General features: G+C 36.7%; 5 protein-coding genes and 1 non-coding gene across 6 annotated transcripts; 2 read left to right on the plus strand and 4 right to left on the minus strand.

Annotated features, from left to right (window-relative positions):
- Positions 1–56: 56 nt before the first annotated feature.
- On the minus strand, positions 57–3,784 carry LOC17898355. Its single transcript, XM_006306285.2, has 6 exons — positions 3,084–3,784; positions 2,333–3,000; positions 2,036–2,249; positions 1,478–1,933; positions 1,200–1,386; positions 57–1,123 (listed from the first exon to the last, which is right to left on the minus strand). Exons 1-6 carry the CDS (start codon positions 3,687–3,689, stop codon positions 156–158), a joined length of 3,099 nt encoding a protein of 1,032 aa, XP_006306347.1. The 5' UTR covers positions 3,690–3,784; the 3' UTR covers positions 57–155.
- A 739-nt stretch (positions 3,785–4,523) lies between these two features.
- On the minus strand, positions 4,524–4,640 carry LOC111828791. The gene has a single exon (XR_002832552.1). It is a non-coding gene; the product is annotated as a U5 spliceosomal RNA (small nuclear RNA).
- A 220-nt stretch (positions 4,641–4,860) lies between these two features.
- LOC17898969 (60S ribosomal protein L23) lies at positions 4,861–6,351 on the plus strand. Its single transcript, XM_006304779.2, has 3 exons — positions 4,861–4,964; positions 5,057–5,341; positions 6,086–6,351. The coding sequence occupies exons 1-3, from the start codon at positions 4,952–4,954 to the stop codon at positions 6,208–6,210; spliced, it is 423 nt and encodes a 140-aa protein (XP_006304841.1). The 5' UTR covers positions 4,861–4,951; the 3' UTR covers positions 6,211–6,351.
- Positions 6,352–6,390: 39 nt separating this feature from the next.
- LOC17897654 lies at positions 6,391–8,180 on the minus strand. The gene is made up of 3 exons (XM_006305881.2): positions 8,036–8,180; positions 6,657–7,737; positions 6,391–6,561 (listed from the first exon to the last, which is right to left on the minus strand). Exons 2-3 carry the CDS (start codon positions 7,677–7,679, stop codon positions 6,415–6,417), a joined length of 1,170 nt encoding a protein of 389 aa, XP_006305943.1. The 5' UTR covers positions 7,680–7,737; positions 8,036–8,180; the 3' UTR covers positions 6,391–6,414.
- A 2,642-nt stretch (positions 8,181–10,822) lies between these two features.
- On the minus strand, positions 10,823–13,654 carry LOC17899611. Its single transcript, XM_006304983.2, has 5 exons — positions 13,572–13,654; positions 11,781–12,476; positions 11,400–11,591; positions 11,181–11,306; positions 10,823–11,086 (listed from the first exon to the last, which is right to left on the minus strand). The coding sequence occupies exons 1-5, from the start codon at positions 13,611–13,613 to the stop codon at positions 10,979–10,981; spliced, it is 1,164 nt and encodes a 387-aa protein (XP_006305045.1). The 5' UTR covers positions 13,614–13,654; the 3' UTR covers positions 10,823–10,978.
- Positions 13,655–16,943: 3,289 nt separating this feature from the next.
- Positions 16,944–21,600, plus strand: LOC17896860 (pre-mRNA-processing factor 19 homolog 1). Its single transcript, XM_006307181.2, has 18 exons — positions 16,944–17,100; positions 17,189–17,274; positions 17,628–17,699; positions 17,788–17,850; positions 18,159–18,245; positions 18,447–18,588; positions 18,672–18,793; positions 18,968–19,084; positions 19,433–19,528; positions 19,610–19,669; positions 19,868–19,942; positions 20,051–20,155; positions 20,229–20,345; positions 20,444–20,521; positions 20,612–20,696; positions 20,784–20,835; positions 21,029–21,099; positions 21,191–21,600. The coding sequence occupies exons 1-18, from the start codon at positions 17,088–17,090 to the stop codon at positions 21,316–21,318; spliced, it is 1,569 nt and encodes a 522-aa protein (XP_006307243.1). The 5' UTR covers positions 16,944–17,087; the 3' UTR covers positions 21,319–21,600.
- The last annotated feature ends 256 nt before the right edge of the window (positions 21,601–21,856 follow it).

The raw sequence follows: 21,856 nt of genomic DNA on the forward strand, positions 1-21,856 counted from the left end.
CCAGGTATCTTTGGATTTTCCCATTTATCTAGTGAAGAAAACTTTGTTTTGCAACTCTTAAATCTTAAATCTCGAAACACATATACAGGTACAACAGATCACGACATAGGAAGATGACATTTCTTGTTTATGTTTTTTTTTTAAAATTACTTGTGTCATCTTCGTTTACCCAATTGGAAGGATTTTTTCAAAAAATGATTAGCGACACGGTCGTTTCTATAGCAAAGAACTCGCAAAATCGTGTTTGGATCCGACCTATTCCATCTTCCAGTTGTTGGCGGCATGGGAAGTTTTTGTCCGGTCCCGACCAATCCCATTCCGCTTGACTCGCATGTCACAATGCTAAAGTCTTCCATTAGTTGTTCTGTTGGTTGGCCCATAAGTTGAATTACTCCTTCAACTGTCTCTGCCTCTCGATCCACCACTTCTTCCGGTATAAGTCCTTCGCCGCAAGTACAATAAACCTTCTTTAAACTCTCGAAATCTTCTTCGATTAGATCGTGATCCGTCCGATAGAAAACTCGGGAATGTCCTCCTGCGAGTAGAACCGTTAGAACCACTTCGAACGAAGCCTTCATGACTTCTCTCATCGCCAATGCTTGCGCTCTGTCCGCAAGAATTGCGGTCATTAACGTTAAGTTCTGTTTCAAGATTCGCAATGCGGGTTTGATCCTCGAGTTAGCGACATCTCCGGTGTAGAGGCTTTCGTAGAAGACCGAGTATGAATCGAGGAAGATTAATCTATAGGCTGCAACCTCGGAGACATGTTGGGATGCAGATTCGATTCCCGCTTGAGTGAATTCAAAATACGAGGATGATTTGGTCCGTTCCCGGCAACGTTTTCGCGTCGCGGGGAGTACTCTCGGGTTGAGCGAAAGGGATTTGTTGAGGGAGTGAAGTTGAGAGCTTAAGAAATGTAAAGTATTAAGACGTATGTAGAGGCGCTGTGTACCGCGGCTGGTCGAAGGACGCGGGTGGTTTCCAGGTGAGGCTTCACCGAGGTGGTTAAGTTCTTCTCCCGAGGCAGTACACGGCGTGGCTTTCTTCCATAGCTTCACGAACTTTGAGTCTCGGTTACATCTTGTAAGTGGAGGAAGCGTAGGAATGTAACTCTGTTTTGAACCTGACAAAACCACCACCACTCAATCAATCACCAATGGTTTTGTTATATGTAATGACATATTTATTCTTATACTCACCGCAAGATGCTACGAATGTGGTGTATTCTTGAAAGAGTTTTTCTAATCCTTCAGCAAGATCATGAACCAAATCCTCTGTAATCCCAATCGGGATCTCAAAGAATTCGTCGATGGCATCATTAGCTAGCTTCATCAACTCTCCAGCAGATTGTGCATAAGGTTCTGATTTTGATTTCGGGTTCCATGTCTACATTAAAAAAAAAAGAAAAGAAAAAAATGATTCAAATAGATGATACGTTTGTATACTTGAACTGCAAGTAAAGCTTTAACAAACATACTTCAGCTTCCTTTGCTCTGTTCAAGCATTCTTGAACTGTCTTTAATTTCTCTTCAATCCATTGCCTTAGTAGTCGTACTATAATCGACTCAACCTCATATGGGACCATCTCTCGAACAAGCCCTTTGCCTCCATCTTCACTTTCTTCAGAATCTTCAGCCACCATCTGTACAAGAACCTTCTCAAGCTTCCCTGCCGTTAGTAGAACTTCAACTGTCTCTTTCGTAATAGTTGATCGACCAACTAAGTATTGCATCAAGATGGAACCATAACATTGATGAAGTGAAACAGAGGCGACTCCAGCTGCAACCATGTACCATCTCTTAAGTATTGGGCTAAAACACTCGCGCTCGCGCAAAGCAAGCTCCTCTGTCTCTTTAGCTAGCCGAAGCAACATAGTTGCTGCTTCTTCTCCTTCCTCTGTCACTGCGATTTCGGCCTTCACTTGTTCTATAACCTGATACAGTTTAGAATAGTAATGTTATGAGAAACACAGAAGACATAGCGACCAAAAGAAAACGAGAAAACACACTTATTTATTATCTAGTCAAAAAGTTACCTTTGAGAATGTGTTTTTAATAGATGCTCTTATATAATAATCGACCCGATCCCCTGAAGAATCCACCAATTTCACATCACCTTTCTCTTGACTATTCCCTTGAGAGATTGTCACGTCTTCCCCCATAATCTTAGAAGAAGACAAGGCTAATGGTAGAAGATTCTCGATCAATCCCACGTTCCCTCGTTGAAAATAATCATGATAGCTCAACAACCTATACATATATATAATCACACATTCGTAATCAGATTCAGTTGTTTGTAACCATGTCAATAATTCAAAGGCAAAAGGAAATACCTTTTCTCAGTCCATCCTTGCATTGAGCCTAATGTCGAAGTCAAGAGCTTCACGTAAAGAGCCTCACGATCAGACTTCTTGGCGTCATTGGCAACTTCAGCCAGCATGGCGTGAGAGGCACCAAGTAAGTCTGGCTCCATCTGGGATGTCACAATGTATTGATGGAACAAAACCCAAGTGAAACACAAGTTATGCATAGGTCGGGTAATCCCCAACATTAACCATGTCTTCTTCATCAGCTCCAAAAGCTCATCGATCTCATCAAGAACCAACGTCTCATCACGTATGTCAAAAATCGACTGCAAAAGCGCCACATAAAGGTGAATGTTAAGTGGGTATCCATCGGCCCAATGGCAAACTTCGGCGGTGGGATTAGTATTGCGCCATGATAAGGAGGCGACAACGTTACAAAGTGTTGGCATTATCTCTGAGCTTTTGCTGGTATCAATGGGTTTTGTCTCGCTCTGGCGGATAATTTCTCGGAGACGCATTGCAAAGTTGTTTGTCTTATCAAAAGGGATTGATGGATGAAGGAGAAGACCAGCTTCAAGGACTTTGAGTTGCCGTCTTTGCCAAATTTGATACTCATGTACATCACCAAACTCTGATGGTTTCACGTGACGAAGAAGCTCTAATGGAAGTATTATTGTCTCTGCTCGCCTACCCGTCTAGATAACAACAATTACAAACGTTTTTTAATTAATCATGAAACAGAGATTTCATTCATAATGGAGAAAACAGAGGAACTTACTTGGCCAACAAGCGTCCTCATTAGGGTTTTTCGAAGCCTAGTGTCACTCTGTTCTGTCACTCTCATCTGTTGCCTCATGATTTCTGCAGAGGTTAATGGTCGTCGAGGTCGAGAAGGTGGCGCCGTCAAAAAACCAGCCCCAGGGCTAATGTGTCCTAGACCACCTCCAATGCTTCCATTGTTACCAGGGGATGAAGGAGCAGACACGGCTCCCACAACTGTTCCTACTGTGGACATTCGCCTAGACGGAGATCGCTTAAGCATCTTCAACCCTAACGCTCGTTTCACCCGGCTTGTTGGTGTTGTCACAACTTCTTTCCTCCCTAAAGATCCGAAGGCAGACCCGTTAGGCGATCCAGATCCTCCTCCTACTCCATCGCCTTGATGGTCACCACCATTGTGCTTGGAGTAGAAAGTGAGAGCATTTCTACCTCCAAATCCAGGTGATGACCGACATGCCGCGAAAAATATCTCATATGCGGTTTCACGGATTTCATCCCGATCAAGACCATCAAGCTTCCCGAATGGCCAGAGAAGATCGGTATCAGGACAAACCTCAAAGTTGGCCATGTCGGAAAAAGACTCCCTCCGAGAATGATGAACCATCACGGAGGGGAAGCAAGAAGGATAAAAGAAAGACCAGACTGATTCAGGTTTTGTAAGAAATCAAATGCACAAGGAGAGAGAAAAGGAGTTCTTCGTTTTAATAATGGAAAAAATGAGAGAGACAGAAAGAACAAAAAACAGAGAGAATTGAGGAGGTGGAGAGGACAACTTGGAAAAAACCTAAACGACAGCGAAAAAATATTGTGCTTAGGAAGAGGAGAGGATGTGAGTAAAATAAGGAATACTCATGAAATTAACCGTAATTAGCAAATCTCCTATTCCAAGTAACTTCTTCAAATACAAATATGTTTATTCTCATAAGTTTTAAATACAAATTCTCTTCCAATATACAAAACTTTAAAGAAAGAAAAGAAATGAAAAAAAAAAAAAAAAAAACGAATCCAGCGTAACAATTAGTTTCAAAATTGTTACTCAACCTACACACCTTCATGTTGTTGATATATCCCCAAAAAAAAAGAAGAGATAAAATATGGTTTAATACTCAACATCCAATTATGTCTGCAACACATAATTATTTTGGTCCTTTAACTGTTAAACTAAACAGCTAAATATCATATTATCTTACGATGAACCTGTTTCGAACACCCAACCATGAAATTGTTCGGACATTATAATAATCACAGATCAATTCAGTGATTAAAAAAAAAAAAAAAAAACTTGAGAAAAATGCAAATATCACAATCATATATATTTCAGAACCATATGCTGAACCTAGATTAGCTTGCTATCCATCTAGTCCCATTCCATGGGTTTGGACCTGGACTCGGAGAAAGCTAATAAACAAATGATAAAAGATTAAACTGAGAGTTGTTGGGTCTCACAATAAGTGAAACCCTCCAAAAATAGGCGTATGCCACTTAGCGTGGAGAGCACACGGTATTCTTTAGTAAAAGGCGAAAGAATAGTTCGCATTGTGCTCACCACATGGCTGCGTGGTTTGCAACTATGGATAGTGAAGTCTATTTATATTAAAGTTTCCACTGTCCGACTCTTTCAGCTTTCCGATGTGGGACTCTCAACACTTGAAGAGAAGAGAATTCTACTGGTAAGTAAGTATACTAACATAAAACTCGTCGTGGGCTTTGATGGGCCTAAAATATATAGAACTTGGGCTCAAAGCGCAATTGTCATCTTCTTCCTCTTAAGTCGCTGTGAGTGAAAACCCTAGAAGTATGCGTCACTATATATGTCACCGGAAACCCTAAAACCATAAATCCAGATTTCTCTTCAAGCCGTCAACAATGTCGAAGCGAGGTTCGTTCTTTTTTTACTCTATTATCATTTATTAGATCTGATTTACCCTTTATGTTGCTTTAATGGATGTTGTGATTTGAATTTTTGATTAGGGCGTGGAGGTACCTCTGGTAACAAATTCAGGATGTCACTGGGTCTTCCCGTGGCTGCGACGGTCAACTGTGCCGACAACACCGGTGCAAAGAACCTTTACATCATTTCCGTGAAGGGTATCAAAGGTCGTCTGAACCGATTGCCTTCTGCTTGCGTCGGCGACATGGTGATGGCCACCGTCAAAAAGGGTAAGCCCGATCTCCGGAAAAAGGTGCTTCCTGCCGTCATCGTTAGGCAACGCAAACCATGGCGCCGAAAGGATGGTGTTTTCATGTACTTCGAAGGTTAGAATTGCTCTCTTCTCTCTAAACCCCTAATCATGTATTGGATGTTAAGATTTGTAATTTAGCACCAAGGTTAAGTCACCCTTTTTTAATGGTTTGATACAGTTACAAGCTTTGGTATTGTTTAAGTGTTTATCATTACAGATACTTTAATGCTTTTGCCCTTGAATCTGCTCCATTTGTACTCCACATTCTTAACTTTGTTATCATTAGGTTATGAATAGGTAGAAATGCTTTGTTGTGGTTATATTGTAGATATCTCCTAATTTATTGCGAATGTAGATTCAGTCATTTTCCAGAATTGTGTCATGTATGCATCGACACATACAGAGGGTGTATAAATACAAAACCAAGTCTGGTAGATGTAAATGTGTTCTATCGTTACAGATACTCTTATGCTCAAACGCTTGCATCTGCTCCATTTGAACTCTACATTCTTGTTGTTTTGAATTGCTGCTGATTGTATGATTGTATGATAACTTGTAGTCAGCTGTGTAGTATATATGTGTTTGACGTTCACCAGGCTTAAGTCATGTATCCACCGACACGTTTAGAGGGTGTTGATACGGTTACAAGTCTGGGAAACTAAAATTGTGTCCTTCGTTACAGATGCTTTATTGCTTGAACGCTTGCATCTGCTCCATATGGATTCTACATATTCCTCAATTATCATTATTTGTTTCCATTTGTAATTGTCTTTGAAAGCAAGTACTGATCTAGGTACCGTGTTCCTTTATTTCACAGATAATGCTGGAGTCATCGTCAATCCCAAGGGAGAAATGAAAGGTTCTGCAATCACTGGTCCTATTGGGAAAGAATGTGCTGATCTTTGGCCAAGGATTGCTAGTGCTGCCAATGCTATTGTCTAAACATCAGATTAGTCAATTGCTTGCATTTGATGATGATCTGTCTAGATACAAACTTGAGAATTTTTGTAGCAAAATATTTTTATTTTCTGACAATATGTATCGACATTCAAATGTTTGGTTATTTAGACATTTTTCCCAACATTTTCTAGTTTCTGGTAGTAAATTCTTAAAAATGAAAAAGCTAAACTGATATAAGGATACTGTTTATATTATAATCTTTGGTCGGTGCTTCTGGCTATGTATGAATGCCAAAGCAATTGAAAATGATTGCAACATGGATAGATTTGCTTCGAACTGAACGAAGTAGACACCTCCGCGAACATTGACCATCTGTAATCCAATTGTTTCTTGCTTTGATCCATGAAAATATTACCAAATTAGTTTTTTTTTTTTTGTTACGGGTTGAAAGTATTACAATCGAAGCTTTAAAAACGATTTAACGTTACCTCTATGAAAAGCTCGAATTGGTCTTTCCGTGGTTGGCAATTAAGATGTGTTAAGGAACAACCTAAGTCCCATCCTCCACAGTCACAGTTTCCTTGAGATTTCCATCTCTCTATCAAACTCAAAGGTCCATCTTCAGGTCCTCCATGTATACCTGAAGGAATTACAACATCCATACTTGTGACAGATGATGAAGTTTCAGTCTCAATGGCATCATTAGATTGGACTAACGGCGATTTCTTCAAGAAGTTCAATCCCCAACCTCCACTTTCTTCTCTGACTCTCTCTTGTTTCACAACAACAGCTAATGTTTCAAGATTTGCTGGAAGGTTGTTTTCGAAAAGATTAACTTGCTCAACATCAAAGCTAGGTTCTTCTTCGAATGGCTGGTCCCAAGAACACAAATCAGGTATAAAGCTTGTTCTGCTCAATCTTGAGATACCTCTAATTTTCTTGTTGACATTAGGCAATCCTCTGTTTTCCCCCCTACTAAGTATCTGATCATTGCTACTAAACAAAACAAACTCTCTCTCTATGCCTCTCTCTGAAGACAAAGTGGATACTTTAATTCTACCAACTAGATTTGGTGAGGATGATGACACTCCTCTTTGGAGATAGATCATATAAACACTTAGGTCTTCCACATAGTTTGCCACATAAACATCTTTCTGATTCTCCAAATTGAAAACAAAATGAGGCGTACCATTGGCTCCCATAGTGAACTGAAGGTTTCCCTGAGAGTAGTTTGACAAGAACGACGCTTTGCTTGATAAGGGGATGATTACCTTTTTATGCAACTTCTCGGATTCAGCCTCGTAGTTTTCTCCAACTTTGCTTGAAAAATGACTTGGAGAAGTAGAGACGACCTCACATGATACTTTGGGACTGCCTCTAACAATCTGTAACCATTTGCCGCTGCATAAAAGCGAGAAACGTTGTGCATCTTTCTGTCTAAACAACTTCCTTGATGCATTCACATCACTGCTCACATTCATCAGTGAATTGCTTTGAGCATCACCCACCATCTCTGTCGTCGAATCCGAGATCCAACACGAGAGGAATGCCTAATCACGAGTTTTGAAGCTGCACAAATATTTGAAAGACAAACATTATGTATACAAACCTATGTCTTTATAAAGTGCATAAAAAACAAAGATTTGGACAGTAGAAACAACTTTTCTTGTGCATGGCCAGATTCTTATCCAAATTAGTATATTACATTTTCAAAACCAAATGCATCCAAGATTGGAGACAAATTTCCAACACACAAAAAAAAATAGAAATAAAAGATTCTCAGTTTCATGCAATAATAAAAATTTGATACATCTTCAAGCTCAAATGGCTATAAAAAATATTTCATTTCAATGCTTTTTTTTTGTACCTGGATTAATGTTGGATTCTCCTCGTGGGTTGTTTGGCTTATTGCTCTCTGTTTCGTCGGTCTGTCTCACGAAAGATAAAAGCATAAACAAGTATCGCTCTTCTCTTAAGGAACCAAAATGAGTAACAAGAAAGTGGGCAAAGCTTGGAAGCAACAGATATGAAGAGAATGATGATGATGATGATCAAAGTAATGTGTGTATTGTACAAAAACCTAACGCGTTGTATCCACTTTTTATATCATATTTTTTATTTTATTTTTTCCAATCTTCCTTCCTTCCACTTAAGTCTTGTTTTCACAACTTTTGGTTAATTGGCTTTTAGTGGGAGGTGCGTGTGTGTGTGTGTTCGGTGGCTTTAAACAACACACTCTCATGTCACTATCTCTCTTAACTTCTATATAATTATTTTAATTTTGACCGCAGTTTTTGCATTATTTCAAGGTGCCGTCAACATGTTTTATATATATTGTGGAGTAATTATTATTATCATTTATATAAATGAAGTAAATTGTATGATTGGTGGTCGTCTCAAAAGAAAGAGAAAAAAAAAGCCGTAATAAAAAATTATACGATTGGTGGGAAATAATGTAATATCATGTTAATTAAACGTTGTAACTACTGAAGGACTTGCTTATAAAAAATAAACAACATTCTTGTCAATCTGATTCGTTCTTCGATATTTTTTAGTCATTCTATTTTGTTACTCGTAATATTGCGATGTTTCAGTTGTCATAGTTTTTATATATGTATATACTCAAGTTTTTAAGTGTCCATGCATTGAGATTAAGTAAAAACATTATAACAAAAAGGAGGGTCGATGCATGAGATTAGAATGATAACTATCAAATTGGTAAACTAAGTTATCTAATTTCTAACTAATTACTTGTTCTGCTAGTTATAGAAGCAAGATGATTTTTATCTACTAAAATTGTACATTTAGCTTAAATGGGGGGTTCAAGACCACATCACAAAGGTGTAAAACATGTCTACTTGAATCAAAGATTAGTGGTACATAGGTACCGAGTATTAATCGTCGTAATATATTTATTAAACCCCGAGAGAAAGAGGTTTTCAGACTGTAACGTGGAAAACTTAAAAGCTACTCGTTGTACATCATCTAAATTGTTTTGCATGTACCTTATGCTATTTTATATGAGTTTATACATTTTCTGTTTCCAAACTAGTAATATATTGTTTCTAGTTCAGTCCGAATTTCTTTTTTTATGATAGGTTGTTAATTATTATCAACATCATTTTTCTGTTACGAGTTTATTGTCAACACTTTTTTGTTTGTTGACAAAAGTAACAATATACATATAAAGAGCATCAAAAGTATAGGAACATCTAACATGGCGTACGTTTAGGGATGGGTCATGGTCAACCACATACATTAATTCTTTTATATAGAACTTCTCGAATAAATCATACCTTTCAGTTTATAATTTTCCTGTAATAACTAAAAATTATCATTAAAAAAAAAAACTAAATAATTATCTACATTTGATATTTTCAAATTTTCATATAATATAACAGATCAGTCAAATATATCCAAAAGTGAATCGTAAACCGTTTAATAATAGTTACAAAGAAAAACGGAAGAAAAAAAAAAACTTAAGTTGTCATTTTTGAGTCCAAGAATTCTAATAAATTAAAACTCTAAAACGTCTGACGACGAAATTAGGAATCTATAAACCTACCAACAAAAAATGACAAAAGTATTATTGTCGTTGGACCTTTGGGCGTGAAATTGGATCGAGGCACTCTTGCTCGACCTTTTTGTTGCTTCCAAAAATACTTTAAAATCCAAAATGCATTATTATCTATTATTATGTATTGCAAAGCAGCACACTAACACCATCCTCAATCCAAAAATCTTAGGAAATATTTTTCCTTAAGTTACAAATTAAAGATATATCTTATATAAAGATCATTTTTCGCAAATTTTAGGGGGTTGTAACGAGGATGCCCTAAGAAATACATCACAATTGTGAAATCTTAAGTAACATTTTCATCTAGAAAGTGTATCGGTAAGTTAAGAGAAATTAATGATGAAAGAAAATAGAAACAGCTATACAGTAAATAATTTTCAATGATTATTTGTTATTTATACAACACCCATCAAATACAATAGACATCATAAATAATATCATACCAAATTATGTATATAGTATATCTACAAAATTTTGTAATGTTCTATGTTAACATAAACAAACCCTCTCTCCCTCTCTACGATTTTTTATTTATTTATTCATAATTACCTGCCTAAACCCATTATTAATTCATCTCTCTTTTTCCTTATGTTCTAATTATTCGACAAACCATGAGTCATGGACAAAAAATAAATGTACTAACACCATCCTCAATGCAAAAATCTTAGGAAATATTTTTCCTTAAGTTACAAATTAAAGATATATCTTATATAAAGATCATTTTTCGCAAATTTTAGGGGTTGTAACGAGGATGCCCTAAGAAATATATCACAATTGTGAAATCTTAAGCAACATTTTCATCTAGAAAGTGTATCGGTAAGTTAAGAGAAATTAATGATGAAAGAAAATAGAAACAGCTATACAGTAAATAATTTTCAATGATTATTTGTTATTTATACAACACCCATCAAATACAATAGACATCATAAATAGTATCATACCAAATTATATATATAGTATATCTACAAAATTTTGTATTGTTCTATGTTAACATAAACAAACCCTCCTCCCTCTCTACGATTTTTTATTTATTTATTCATAATTACCTGCCTAAACCCATTATTAATTCATCTCTCTTTTTCTTTATGTTCTAATTATTCGACAAACCATGAGTCACGGACACAAAAAATGTACTAATAAATATACAATAAGACCTCTATAAAATACTATGTTGTTTTTTCTTTCTTTGCAACTTACAAGACTATGCATGAAATGTGATTTTAGTACTTCAAATCAAATCCAAGACTGGATTGGATAACTGCACTTGAAAGAGTTCACACCACTTATGTGTGAAAATATGTCCGAAGAATCAACTAGCTGTTCTTCTTCCTTTACCCCCACCTGCATACCGAACCCCGGTTTAAAACGGTTTTCAAGACTAAACAAGAAGCTATAGGTTCTTAAGATTCTAACCGGAGTAATATTTAATTCTTACATCATCATCGTCTTCATCTGGATGGCTTGAACAAGCTTGTCTATTTGGTTCACCAAATTCATCATTTTTTGCGAATCTTCCTCTAACTCTTGGACGACTATCTGCCAATGTCTTCCTACATGCATACTACAAACCGAAATAGAACCAAAATTCTTTCAAATAGATCGGTATATGTATAACCAATGGTTTAATCCGGTTATGATGGTTAAGGACAAAGACCTTGATTTTCTTGCTGAAGTTTCTCTCGTTTCTCTTCTTCATGTACCTATGAATCTTTTCTTTCCTCTGCTCCGCGGAGAGTTTTCCCACTTTATTGAAATTTGGATCGTCTAAACCGGCTATTTCCGTCCCTAACTGCGGAAGAACCGGTGGTGCCGCCATGTGGTTCTGGTTCTCGTTACCCTCAAGACCCTATTCAAAAACAAAACCCCATAACCGGTTATAATCAGATCGGTTTTACTAAACCGATTTCAGTTCATAACATGTTTGCCAGTAACAATACCTTTTAACTTAGTTATATATAGATCAGGAACTTCACAAGATTAAGAAACAAAAGAGTTAGACATGGGAATTTTATAAACAACGTTTTGAAATATATACCTGGAGAGGATGATCTCCTGGATTGAAGATGGGTTTGATAGGATCTGGACAGAACAGTCCACCATTATCAGCCTGTATCTCCATCAATTGGTCATGTGATGGTTTGAAATCAGAACCAAAATGGATACTTCCAGAGTAAAATCCAGATCCTAAGCCAGTCACAGTGTTCATCATATTCCCGGTTACAGACATGTAAGCTGGTAAACCGGAATTACCCAAGAAAGAGCAAGTAGGTGAAGAAGGGTTTATGGAGCCAAGGTTGTAACTTGGGACAGAAGAAAGACAATCTTCTTCGAAAGCTGATAAAGGCGGAGGTAGAAGTTCGCCGGAGGAGGAAGAGTAGAGAGTACTCGGAGGCTGGTGAAGTTGAATTCCGGTGAAATCAAACTGCTCCTGGAGTTGATCGGAGGCAGGGAACTGGATCGATGAAGAGAAGTCGATGGAAGCTGTAATATCGTTATCGAAATCGTCTTGCGAGTCAAATATGATCGATAAATCCGCGTTGTCGTTGTTGTCTTCATGATCTTGATTCGAACCACTGTTGGATTTGTCCGGATAGTTGTTGCTGTTGTTTTCGGCGTAGCCACAACCGTTTGAAGCAGAGGTCACTTCAGAAGTTTGGTTGAAAGCTTCTTGAAATAATTGTGTGTCGCAAAAATCGAAGATTTGTGCGGTGAGAGGGCTTGTGATCTCATCCTACAAGATAACAACAACAGTATAAGATCGAATTCGCTGGAAATAAAGACAAGTAAAGCAATTTGATACTTCTTGGACATACGTTGAAGGCTTGCATAAAAACCTATTTGGTGTGCTTTTCTTGCGAAACAAGAAACAACAGTAACTCAGATAACCCTAAAGGTTAATTAGTGTTAAGTTAATACAGTACTCGTTTAAAGATAACTACACATTTATACTACCAGATCTTGTTCGTTCTATGTGGTTTCTATTAAGAGAGAATCTAGGGAAGAAATTAACGATAAGGAGGGAGAGTTTCCATAAGAGGAAAGTTTTTGGATTCTAGTATTTCTTTAGAACCAAAACATTGCTTAATTAGAACCAACATCTGATTTCTTTAACAGCAACAAATAAAGGCCCAGATAAGAGTAAGAATCATTTATTTTTACACTAATTAATTAATTCAAATAAAACTCATGTGGTTTTATATGTTAAAATATAAATAGAGACATATACAGTATATATGTAATAAATAATTAGTTATAATTCATATTATAATTACTTTTTAATCATATTATTGTAATTATAATTATAGTTATAATTATAATTACTTGAATTACTAAAAAGGAGATGTAGCATCTAATGAATTCTGATAAAATATTCTAGTCTATCTATGTCTTGTGACGATTTCTGGTTGGCTAGCTAGAAGGTACAATGAACACCGTACAAAAGAGTTAGAACTAAAAATTTGCTTTACAAATGATCGTTTCAGAATTTTGGAAGATGAACTGAATTGTAAAAGAACCAGAAACAGAAAATAAAGTGAAAGGAATGAAGCAATTTTGACAAAAGATCGATAGTACCGAATAAATTAAGAAAACGATGTTACTTACAAAAACATTGATTTTATAAAATGATGTTATGCCATTGGAAAACGTCGTTCGTATATAATTAAACTCGACTTTTATTTGTATAATTGAGTTTTTATAAATTTTTAAATACAAATGCATGCAAAGTTTTCAGAGACCATTGAAAAAGATTCATCAAGAACAAACAATTAGCAACGCAAGAGTTATATATTTATTCACATAATGGAGAAAGGAATCAATTACGCACCATGGAGAGCTGCTCGTGAGACGAAATTACGTCCTGCGACATGTTTATGTTCTTTAATTTATGGTCTCCAACGCGAAAATTAATGTGTTCCTGGAAAATATCAAAAGAAAGAATTCCCCAGGACGAGAGAGACTTCTTGAATGTGGTATTGAATTTGGAGAGTGATGGTCTGAACAAGAAATTCTACAGAATTAAAATACTATAGAACAAAAAAAAGAGATAACGATTATAATTAATCAAACAGAACACAAAGAAGTTTCTGTTTAAGACAGAGAAGAAACAAAAAAGAGATTTTCTTACAGCTTTCTTCTGGAGAAAACTTAATTAGAATAGAAGAGGTTATTATTATTATGGGAAGTTGTCGTAACCAATTTATTTATATACTTTTTTGGTTAAATGTGTATCTATCTATTATGTATATGTAATAAAAAGGTTGAAAATGCCAGCGTGGCGGTTGACGTTAAACGCGCTGGTCCTAGAGTTTCTTATTCTCGTGACGTGGCCTTTAACGATTGGAAGAAACGTGTGAAATTTGAGTTGACGTGGAGAAATTGGTCCACACACCAAACCTAAAGTGATGACTCGGTTGACCGGTAAAAAGGAGTTTGACCCAATTTCTTTTTTGTCTCGTGCGATGATTTTTTTTTGACTGAAAACTTGTTGTACTAAATTAAGCCTTTCTATTTATAGATTTTTGCTTTTCTATTTTATTTTTAGCTGTATTATTCTTTTCATTTTCTATTTATTTACTTGGCTGTTTTTTTTTTTAATGTTGGTAAGAAAGTGGAAAAAAGAAAGACCCGGTCAGTGAAAAATTGGGAAAAAACAAGAGATAAAAATCGTATAAAGTCAAATTTATTTATTTGGTGAAAATTTCGAGGGGAAAATATTTATAATTGTTACGTGATGCTGAATTAGTTAAATTCGAATACAACCAACTTTCATATGAAAATGGTTTCCTCTGGATAAAAATTCCGTGACAGTGATAGTTTATAGCATACCACTATGCTTCGAGTTGTCGTTTGCTTATATTGTTGTTCCTCTTACAACAATAACCAAATTAATTAACTCATGATTATATATACTAAATGAAAATATACGTTTATTATAGATCGGAACATAATGTATATATAGATATATATAATGTTCAAATGATGAAAAAATTGTCAACTAGGTGGGTGGTAATATATAATCTATCGTTCATGGACTAACACTCAGTCAAAAAAACTTCAAAGTTCAAAATATCCCCTCACTTTAAAAAAAAAAAAAAAACTTAAAACTTTCATAGACTATAATTGATCGATTACGGCGATTTTCTTTGGGTTATCATCTAGCTGTTTTATTTTATTTGTTTTGGTCATGGTTGGGGTTGGGACATCGCTTGTCAACATTCTATTTGGTCCCCAACTCTGTGAAGCATTTGAAAATCATTGGCCTGAGTATCTAAGTTTTCTTTTTCCTGATATTTATCCAAATTCGATTCCACCAAAATTTGTTAAAATAATATTAATATATAGATATACTACTATCTACCACATATAAAATAGATATCACCATCACTAGCTCGGTTTTCATTTTTTTTTCGTTTAATTTGTTATATCTGTTATAAAATAAACATGATCATATATACGATTCAAGATTTGAAAATCAATGAGGTTGCAAGAAATAATTGAATGAGAAAAGAATTGATTATCAAGAGAAAGGAAAAACATAGCAACTTGTTGGTAAAAAGGAAAAAGAAACAGCTTGAGATCAAAGCTGATTTGATGAATCGATACCTTTTAGATATGAACGAGCATCTTGGGCCAAAAGAGCTTTGAGTGCAGTGTTGCACACGCATTGTCCAGAAAGAGAGAGAGCAGGTATAAGAGAAATTAAAAGTTGCACTACTGTATTATGGTTTTAGTTATACTTGTGTTTGGATGGATCCGATCGAGTTTTGAATAGGGCCAACATTTATATTCGAAAAGCAAATTCTATTAATTTTATGGAAAGATAAATAACATATTTATTGTACGTGCAAATACAATGATCCGTACCGCGTCGTCCCTCTACAAAAAACATAGCACTTTCCAACCACGGATACAATCAGACAATCGTTGGAAATAAACTTTTCCGACTAACCGTTTTCTCGCATGAAAATAGGATTTTCGACGACATTTTCCTACGATTTTTCAACCAACTTGTTTTGTCGAAAATGTGTAAATATTTCCGACTAATTTCCGACAAAGATTTTGTCCCTCGAAATTTAGTCGGAAATTTGTCGATATTTTTCCGACCACTATTTTCGTCGGAAAAGGTGGTAAGAAATTGAGTTGTTTTCTTGTAACCTTATTCTTTTTTTTTTTTATATCAAGTTCTACCTTCTTCTTTGATAGAATTTGTAAACAGGAGAAGAAAAGAATGACACCGAAAGAGGTATTAAACCACAATGGGCGTGTTCGTTTGGTCACCGCAGGCGGCTGCGGCGGCGGCAGCGGCAGCGGTAGCGGTGCGGCAGACGCAATGCTTTTGATCGCTGAATCAAATTGACGTTCAAAATTATTAACCTGCGTTCGCCGCTGCGGCAACTTGCGGCGACCAAACGAACAACAAGACCTGCGTTCGCCGCAGCCGCAGGTACCTGCGGCGACCAAACGAACAGCCTCATCGATATTCATTAATACATGCAACTTCTTTTTGTAATAATTTGCAATGAGTTCGTCCGGTGGAGTACATGATGTACTGTACATCCAATGTCAGTTTTCCCACGATTTCCCTGCAAATCCAAAAGTTAATCCTTTACACAAATACAGAGCAACACTATTATTTCTCATAAGACCTAAAAAGGAATAAGACCTAGTTAGGGTTATAAAATCTTTCAAGCCACGAAACCTAACCTAAGCTAGCAAAAGAGCGCTATGATATCGATTACGAAGGGTTTACAGAATTATCCCAGAGTGAAACTGGATGACAGAACAGAGGAGTCTCGAGCTTCCGCTTCGGCGGTGCGTTGGATTGGACCTGATTGTGATCAGCGGATCAATTATCAATATTTTCACCTTGCACCATTGTAGGAGTGACTGCGAGGGTGGAGAAACGACAGGATTTTCGAGCTTCCACCCAATCTTGGTCGGAGCAAAGACCACAGAGTGTCAGATCGAGTTCATCTTTCCTATTTCGGACCAAACTCTTTTCGTTTTCGAGAGAATGAATGCCTATATGTGCGTGATTGGACTCTGTAATGAACTGTATGGAACGTTTACTAATGGGCTTCATAAAAAAGCCCAATTACCCATAAATCATGTTAAATGTAAAAGGCCCAATTTTAATAGCAAGAAAATCTAATTTATGTCGTCAGCTTAACCAATTTTTGCTTCTCTCTCTATCTCCGTCTTCATCCACTTCCCGGCTTCAGCGATTTTGTTTAGTAGCGCCGGACCAGAGTAGTTAAACCCTAACCCAGCCTCCAAGGGATTCACCGACTAGTCTTCTAGTGCTGCCCATACTACTTCTTCTTCGTTTTCTACTTAGAAGATGAATTGTGCAAGTAAGTCACTCCTTCTCTATTTGCCGATTTAGGGTTTTATTTTGCGTGGTCTCTGTTGGTTACACTGTGAGTCTTTTATTCCGTACAGTTTCCGGCGAAGTTCCGGAGGAGCCTGTGATTTCAGTAAAGTCGGGGCTCCTCTACGAGAAGCGGCTAATCGAGAGGCATATATCGGTAAGTTAGCTCTTTGCTTTTCTTCGTTCCTTCAACTCCGATTTAGGGTTTTCAGCTGTTCATCCTTTTGTACCTCTGTGTTTTCTTCAGATATTCTGTTAGTGTAGAAGTTCAAATTTTTTGGGTGGCGTATATTAGCTGGAACTAGTGCAATTATCCACTATTTCCAAAATTTTGCCAGATTTGCCAATGCATCTTGTTTTATGCTCTTGTGGGAACTAGTAATTAGTAAGATCTTTTTGACGTGATGCATAATGGTTAAAAAATTGATAATGTATTTCCGATTTCAAAGTTAAGAAATTTCTTGTGTATGCGTCCGTGATAATTTATAGATTGTTTCTGGTAACTTGTAGGATTATGGGAAATGCCCGGTTACTGGTGAACCACATACCCTTGATGACATTGTTCACATCAAAACTGGCAAGGTAATGCAGCCGATGGAATTTTATGTCACAGAGAACTGTTTGTAGAAACCTATTAAAGCCTGATTCGCTCTCCGGGACCATTTTGCAGATCGTCAAACCAAAACCGTTACACACCGCCAGCATCCCTGGATTGCTTGGAACATTCCAGACTGTAAGTTCTTATCTTGTTTCCCCTACACCTTGTCTTTCCGTTTTGTACCTGCTTTTCTCGTTGGAAGGAAGATCCACTCTGAAAATTCCCCTCTGTCTATTAAGAATCACACATAGTTATATAGATCTATGAACTTGATTATGGTCTACATGTCTATTTGACCATATCAGATTGCAATCTATTCTTTAAAATGAATTATATGTTCATTTGTTATTGATAGGCTGATAGGACGAGAAAAATGTTCATCGGTTCTGTTGACTTAGGCAAAACAAATGCGTAAAAAGTTTATCCATTTGTTTTGCTTGTAGGAATGGGATAGTTTGATGCTATCAAATTTTGCATTGGAACAACAATTGCATACTGCGAGGCAAGAGCTAAGTCATGCCTTGTATCAGGTAATTGAGGTTTATTTTATCAGCCACTACCTTATTCTTATTATTATTTTTTTTGTCGGCAGCCACTACCTTATTAGACTACATGAATTGCAAATATCTATCACGTATTCCATTTTTCTTTTCCTGGATGTTTCCGATTTTTGCTAGTGATAAAGGTGATTGATGGATATTTTGGGGGTACACTTTTCCTCCTGTTTACAGCACGATGCTGCCTGCCGTGTGATTGCTAGGCTTAAAAAAGAAAGAGACGAATCACGACAATTGCTAGCTGACGCTGAAAGGCAGTTACCTGCAGTCCCAGAAGTTTCCACAGGGAATGCTGCTCTTAGTAATGGCAAAAGAGGTATGCTTGCACATTTGCTTCTCAAAGTAAGTTGGCTGTGTGGTCATATTTCTTGACAAATTTGTTTTATTGTTGCTATATAGCTATCGATGATGGTGAACAGGGGCCTGATGCAAAGAAAATGCGTCTTGGAATTTCGGCTGAAGTTATCACAGAAATGACAGATTGTAATGCCGCTCTTTCTCAGCAACGTAAAAAGAGACAGGTAACGCATACAGCTGCACATCTATCAGTATATTAGTTGGATAATAGAAGGCAACATGCTAGCTATACACATTTATTATTGTCTGTACATACAAGGATACCCATAGTTTTGGAGTTTAATTGGATTTTCATGTGGTTCTTCTGTCTTAATAATATCTTCTCATTGGTTTGTTAGATCCCTAAAACATTGGCTTCAATTGATGCTCTGGAGAAGTTCACCCAACTCTCAAGCCACCCACTTCACAAGACCAACAAACCTGGTATTTTTTCAATGGACATCCTACATTCCAAGGTTTGACATCTTGTACCTCTCACATTTCTGTCCATCACTTTATTTAATTTTTCTCTGTTCTGGGAAGTCACTGCATTGAATGTCATAGTGGCATGCTTACTTGTACGCTTACATTAATTTTTACACTGCCATGAGTCCCCAGTTGGATGCTTATTAATGTTATTCTTGGGGAAAGAAAAATCTAGCGTAAAAAGTATACTAGTATTGCCTATATTAATTCATACCAAACAGTGCTTTTCGTACTAATTCGTTTCATTTGTTTATTCTTCAATACCTTTTATAATCAAGGTTCCTGTTTTTGTTCTCTGTGATGATGTTATTCTTAATTTCCTTTTATGTGGTAATTAGGATATCATTGCTACTGGAGGAATTGATACAACTGCCGTTCTCTTTGATCGTCCTTCTGGACAAATCTTATCAACACTGACTGGTCATTCAAAGAAGGTCTTTCTTTTGCTGTAGTCTTTTTTTCTTATAGCTTTTCCCTTGTAGGTTTGTGATTGACATGCATTGTTACTTCTGCAGGTTACAAGCATTAAATTTGTTGGTGACGCTGATCTTGTGTTGACTGCTTCATCGGACAAAGTAAGTCACGATTATGCGTACCAGCTCTTCTGGTTCTATATTATTATGTGTAGTACTTGTACATCATCTATGTAGGAGTTTCTCTTATGCTTTGAGTATATCATGATTTTAATTAGTACTAGGAGATTAACTTGTACAGCAGCAAATCAGTTGACCTACATGAGGGATTAATTAGTTTGGTGATTTGACACTCTGCAGACAGTCCGTATCTGGGGAAGTTCTGAGGATGGGAATTATGCATGTAGACATACATTGAAAGATCACTCTGCAGAGGTAAGGATGTAATTGAAGAACTTCTACAGGCTACAGTCTTACACAGTTTTTTCCTAAAATTCATATTTGTTCTGTTTAACGTAAAAGAACGACTGACGTGGTTTTCAGGTGCGAGCTGTAACTGTCCATGCAACGAATAAATATTTTGTGTCGGCGTCTCTTGATAGTACATGGTGCTTCTATGATCTGTCCTCCGGTTTATGCCTTGCTCAGGTTCCCCAACATTTACTAGTTAAAATGAATATTTCTTCCATACGTCTTTCTCATCATTGCTGCTGTTATTCAGGTGACGGATGGTACCGAAGAGGTGGATTACACAGCTGCTGCTTTTCATCCTGATGGTCTCATTCTTGGAACTGGTACCGCCCAATCTATTGTTAAGATTTGGGATGTAAAAAGTCAGGTAAGATCTCTTTGACCTTGATCATCAAACTGTTGTCACATACTCACATGTAAGTTTGTTTTTCACTTCACTTTCATCTTATGTCTGTCTTTTGATAGGCAAACGTGGCAAAGTTTGGTGGACACACCGGAGAAATCACCTCTGTATCATTCTCTGAAAACGGTTATTTCCTTGCGGTGGGTACTTTGACCTAAACTAAGAAGAAAGAAGGATATTACCAGTTTCCTTTTGACTGACCAATATTTATTATTCTTCAATCTTTATAGACTGCTGCCCTGGATGGTGTTAGGTTGTGGGACTTGCGCAAGTTAAAGAACTTCCGAACATTTGACTTTCCAAATGCAAACTCGGGTATTCAACTACCTGAGCACTCTTAGTAGTCTATTTTGTTGATTGGGTTTTTCATTTATTAAGACCTGAATAAATTTTTGTGTGCAGTGGAGTTCGACCATAGTGGATCTTATCTTGGCATTGCTGCTTCAGATATAAGGTGAGGTTTACTTTGGGACACACAATGTAAAGAACTTATATAATTAGGGGTTAGCTTTGATAACGAGATATTCAAATATAGTTGTGCAAACTTTAAGAACCTGCTATTTCCAGAAATGCACTTTGGAATTTGGATTTATGGATATGTTTTTTTTTTCAAGATCATCTAATAAAAAACTTGTATGTTGTTGTAGAGTATTCCAAACAGCTAGTGTAAAAGCAGAATGGAACCCAATCAAGACTCTTCCTGATCTGTCCGGTACAGGTAAATGCTATATGATTAAGCTTTTGAAGTCACTGCTCATCCTTTTTTTTGGAGTCTATTATGCAGACATTGTAAATCCATGAATTTGCAGGTAGAGCAACATGCGTTAAGTTTGGACCCGACTCCAAATACATAGCAGTCGGTTCAATGGATCGTAATCTCAGGATATTTGGTTTACCTGAAGATGACAATACCGAAGATTCTGCACAAGATTCATGAAGTGATCTCCAGTCCCATCATAAGAGTTAGCTAAATCCTCAATCTCCCGATTTTTGTTGTATCTTTACAGTTCTGTTTGGTATTATTTTGATGGCCCTTTCACAATCGCATACACACCTGAGCTCTTTCTTTCTCTCTCAATCTACGACATTCAAGTCCTAAGGAACCTGTAACATCATCGTACCTCAAGTATCTGCAGTTCAGTTCACCTTTCTTTCTTTAATCTAAATTGAGTCCAAATGAAGCATTTCATGTTTCAGAGAAACATCTGTAGATGAATGATATATATCCTCAGCTAATCTGTTGGACCTGAATGGCAAGAATTTAAATTTTAACACTTGTGTGATATAGCAAGTTATCAAGTAAGTAGTTTCTATTTTAGGGCAAGGGTCGTGAGTCTTAAGAGTATAGACAATGAAATGAAGACAAAAGAAAGTGATGGTCATAGAAATTAGAAAACCCTGAGATAGGCAGAGATTTTGACTGTACTCTGGTCAAAAAACACACTTCACAATCTTCCCATTCCCCCACCAATCTT

Source organism: Capsella rubella, unplaced genomic scaffold (assembly GCF_000375325.1).
Source record: "Capsella rubella cultivar Monte Gargano unplaced genomic scaffold, Caprub1_0 scaffold_1, whole genome shotgun sequence".
Taxonomy (NCBI): Eukaryota; Viridiplantae; Streptophyta; class Magnoliopsida; order Brassicales; family Brassicaceae; genus Capsella; species Capsella rubella.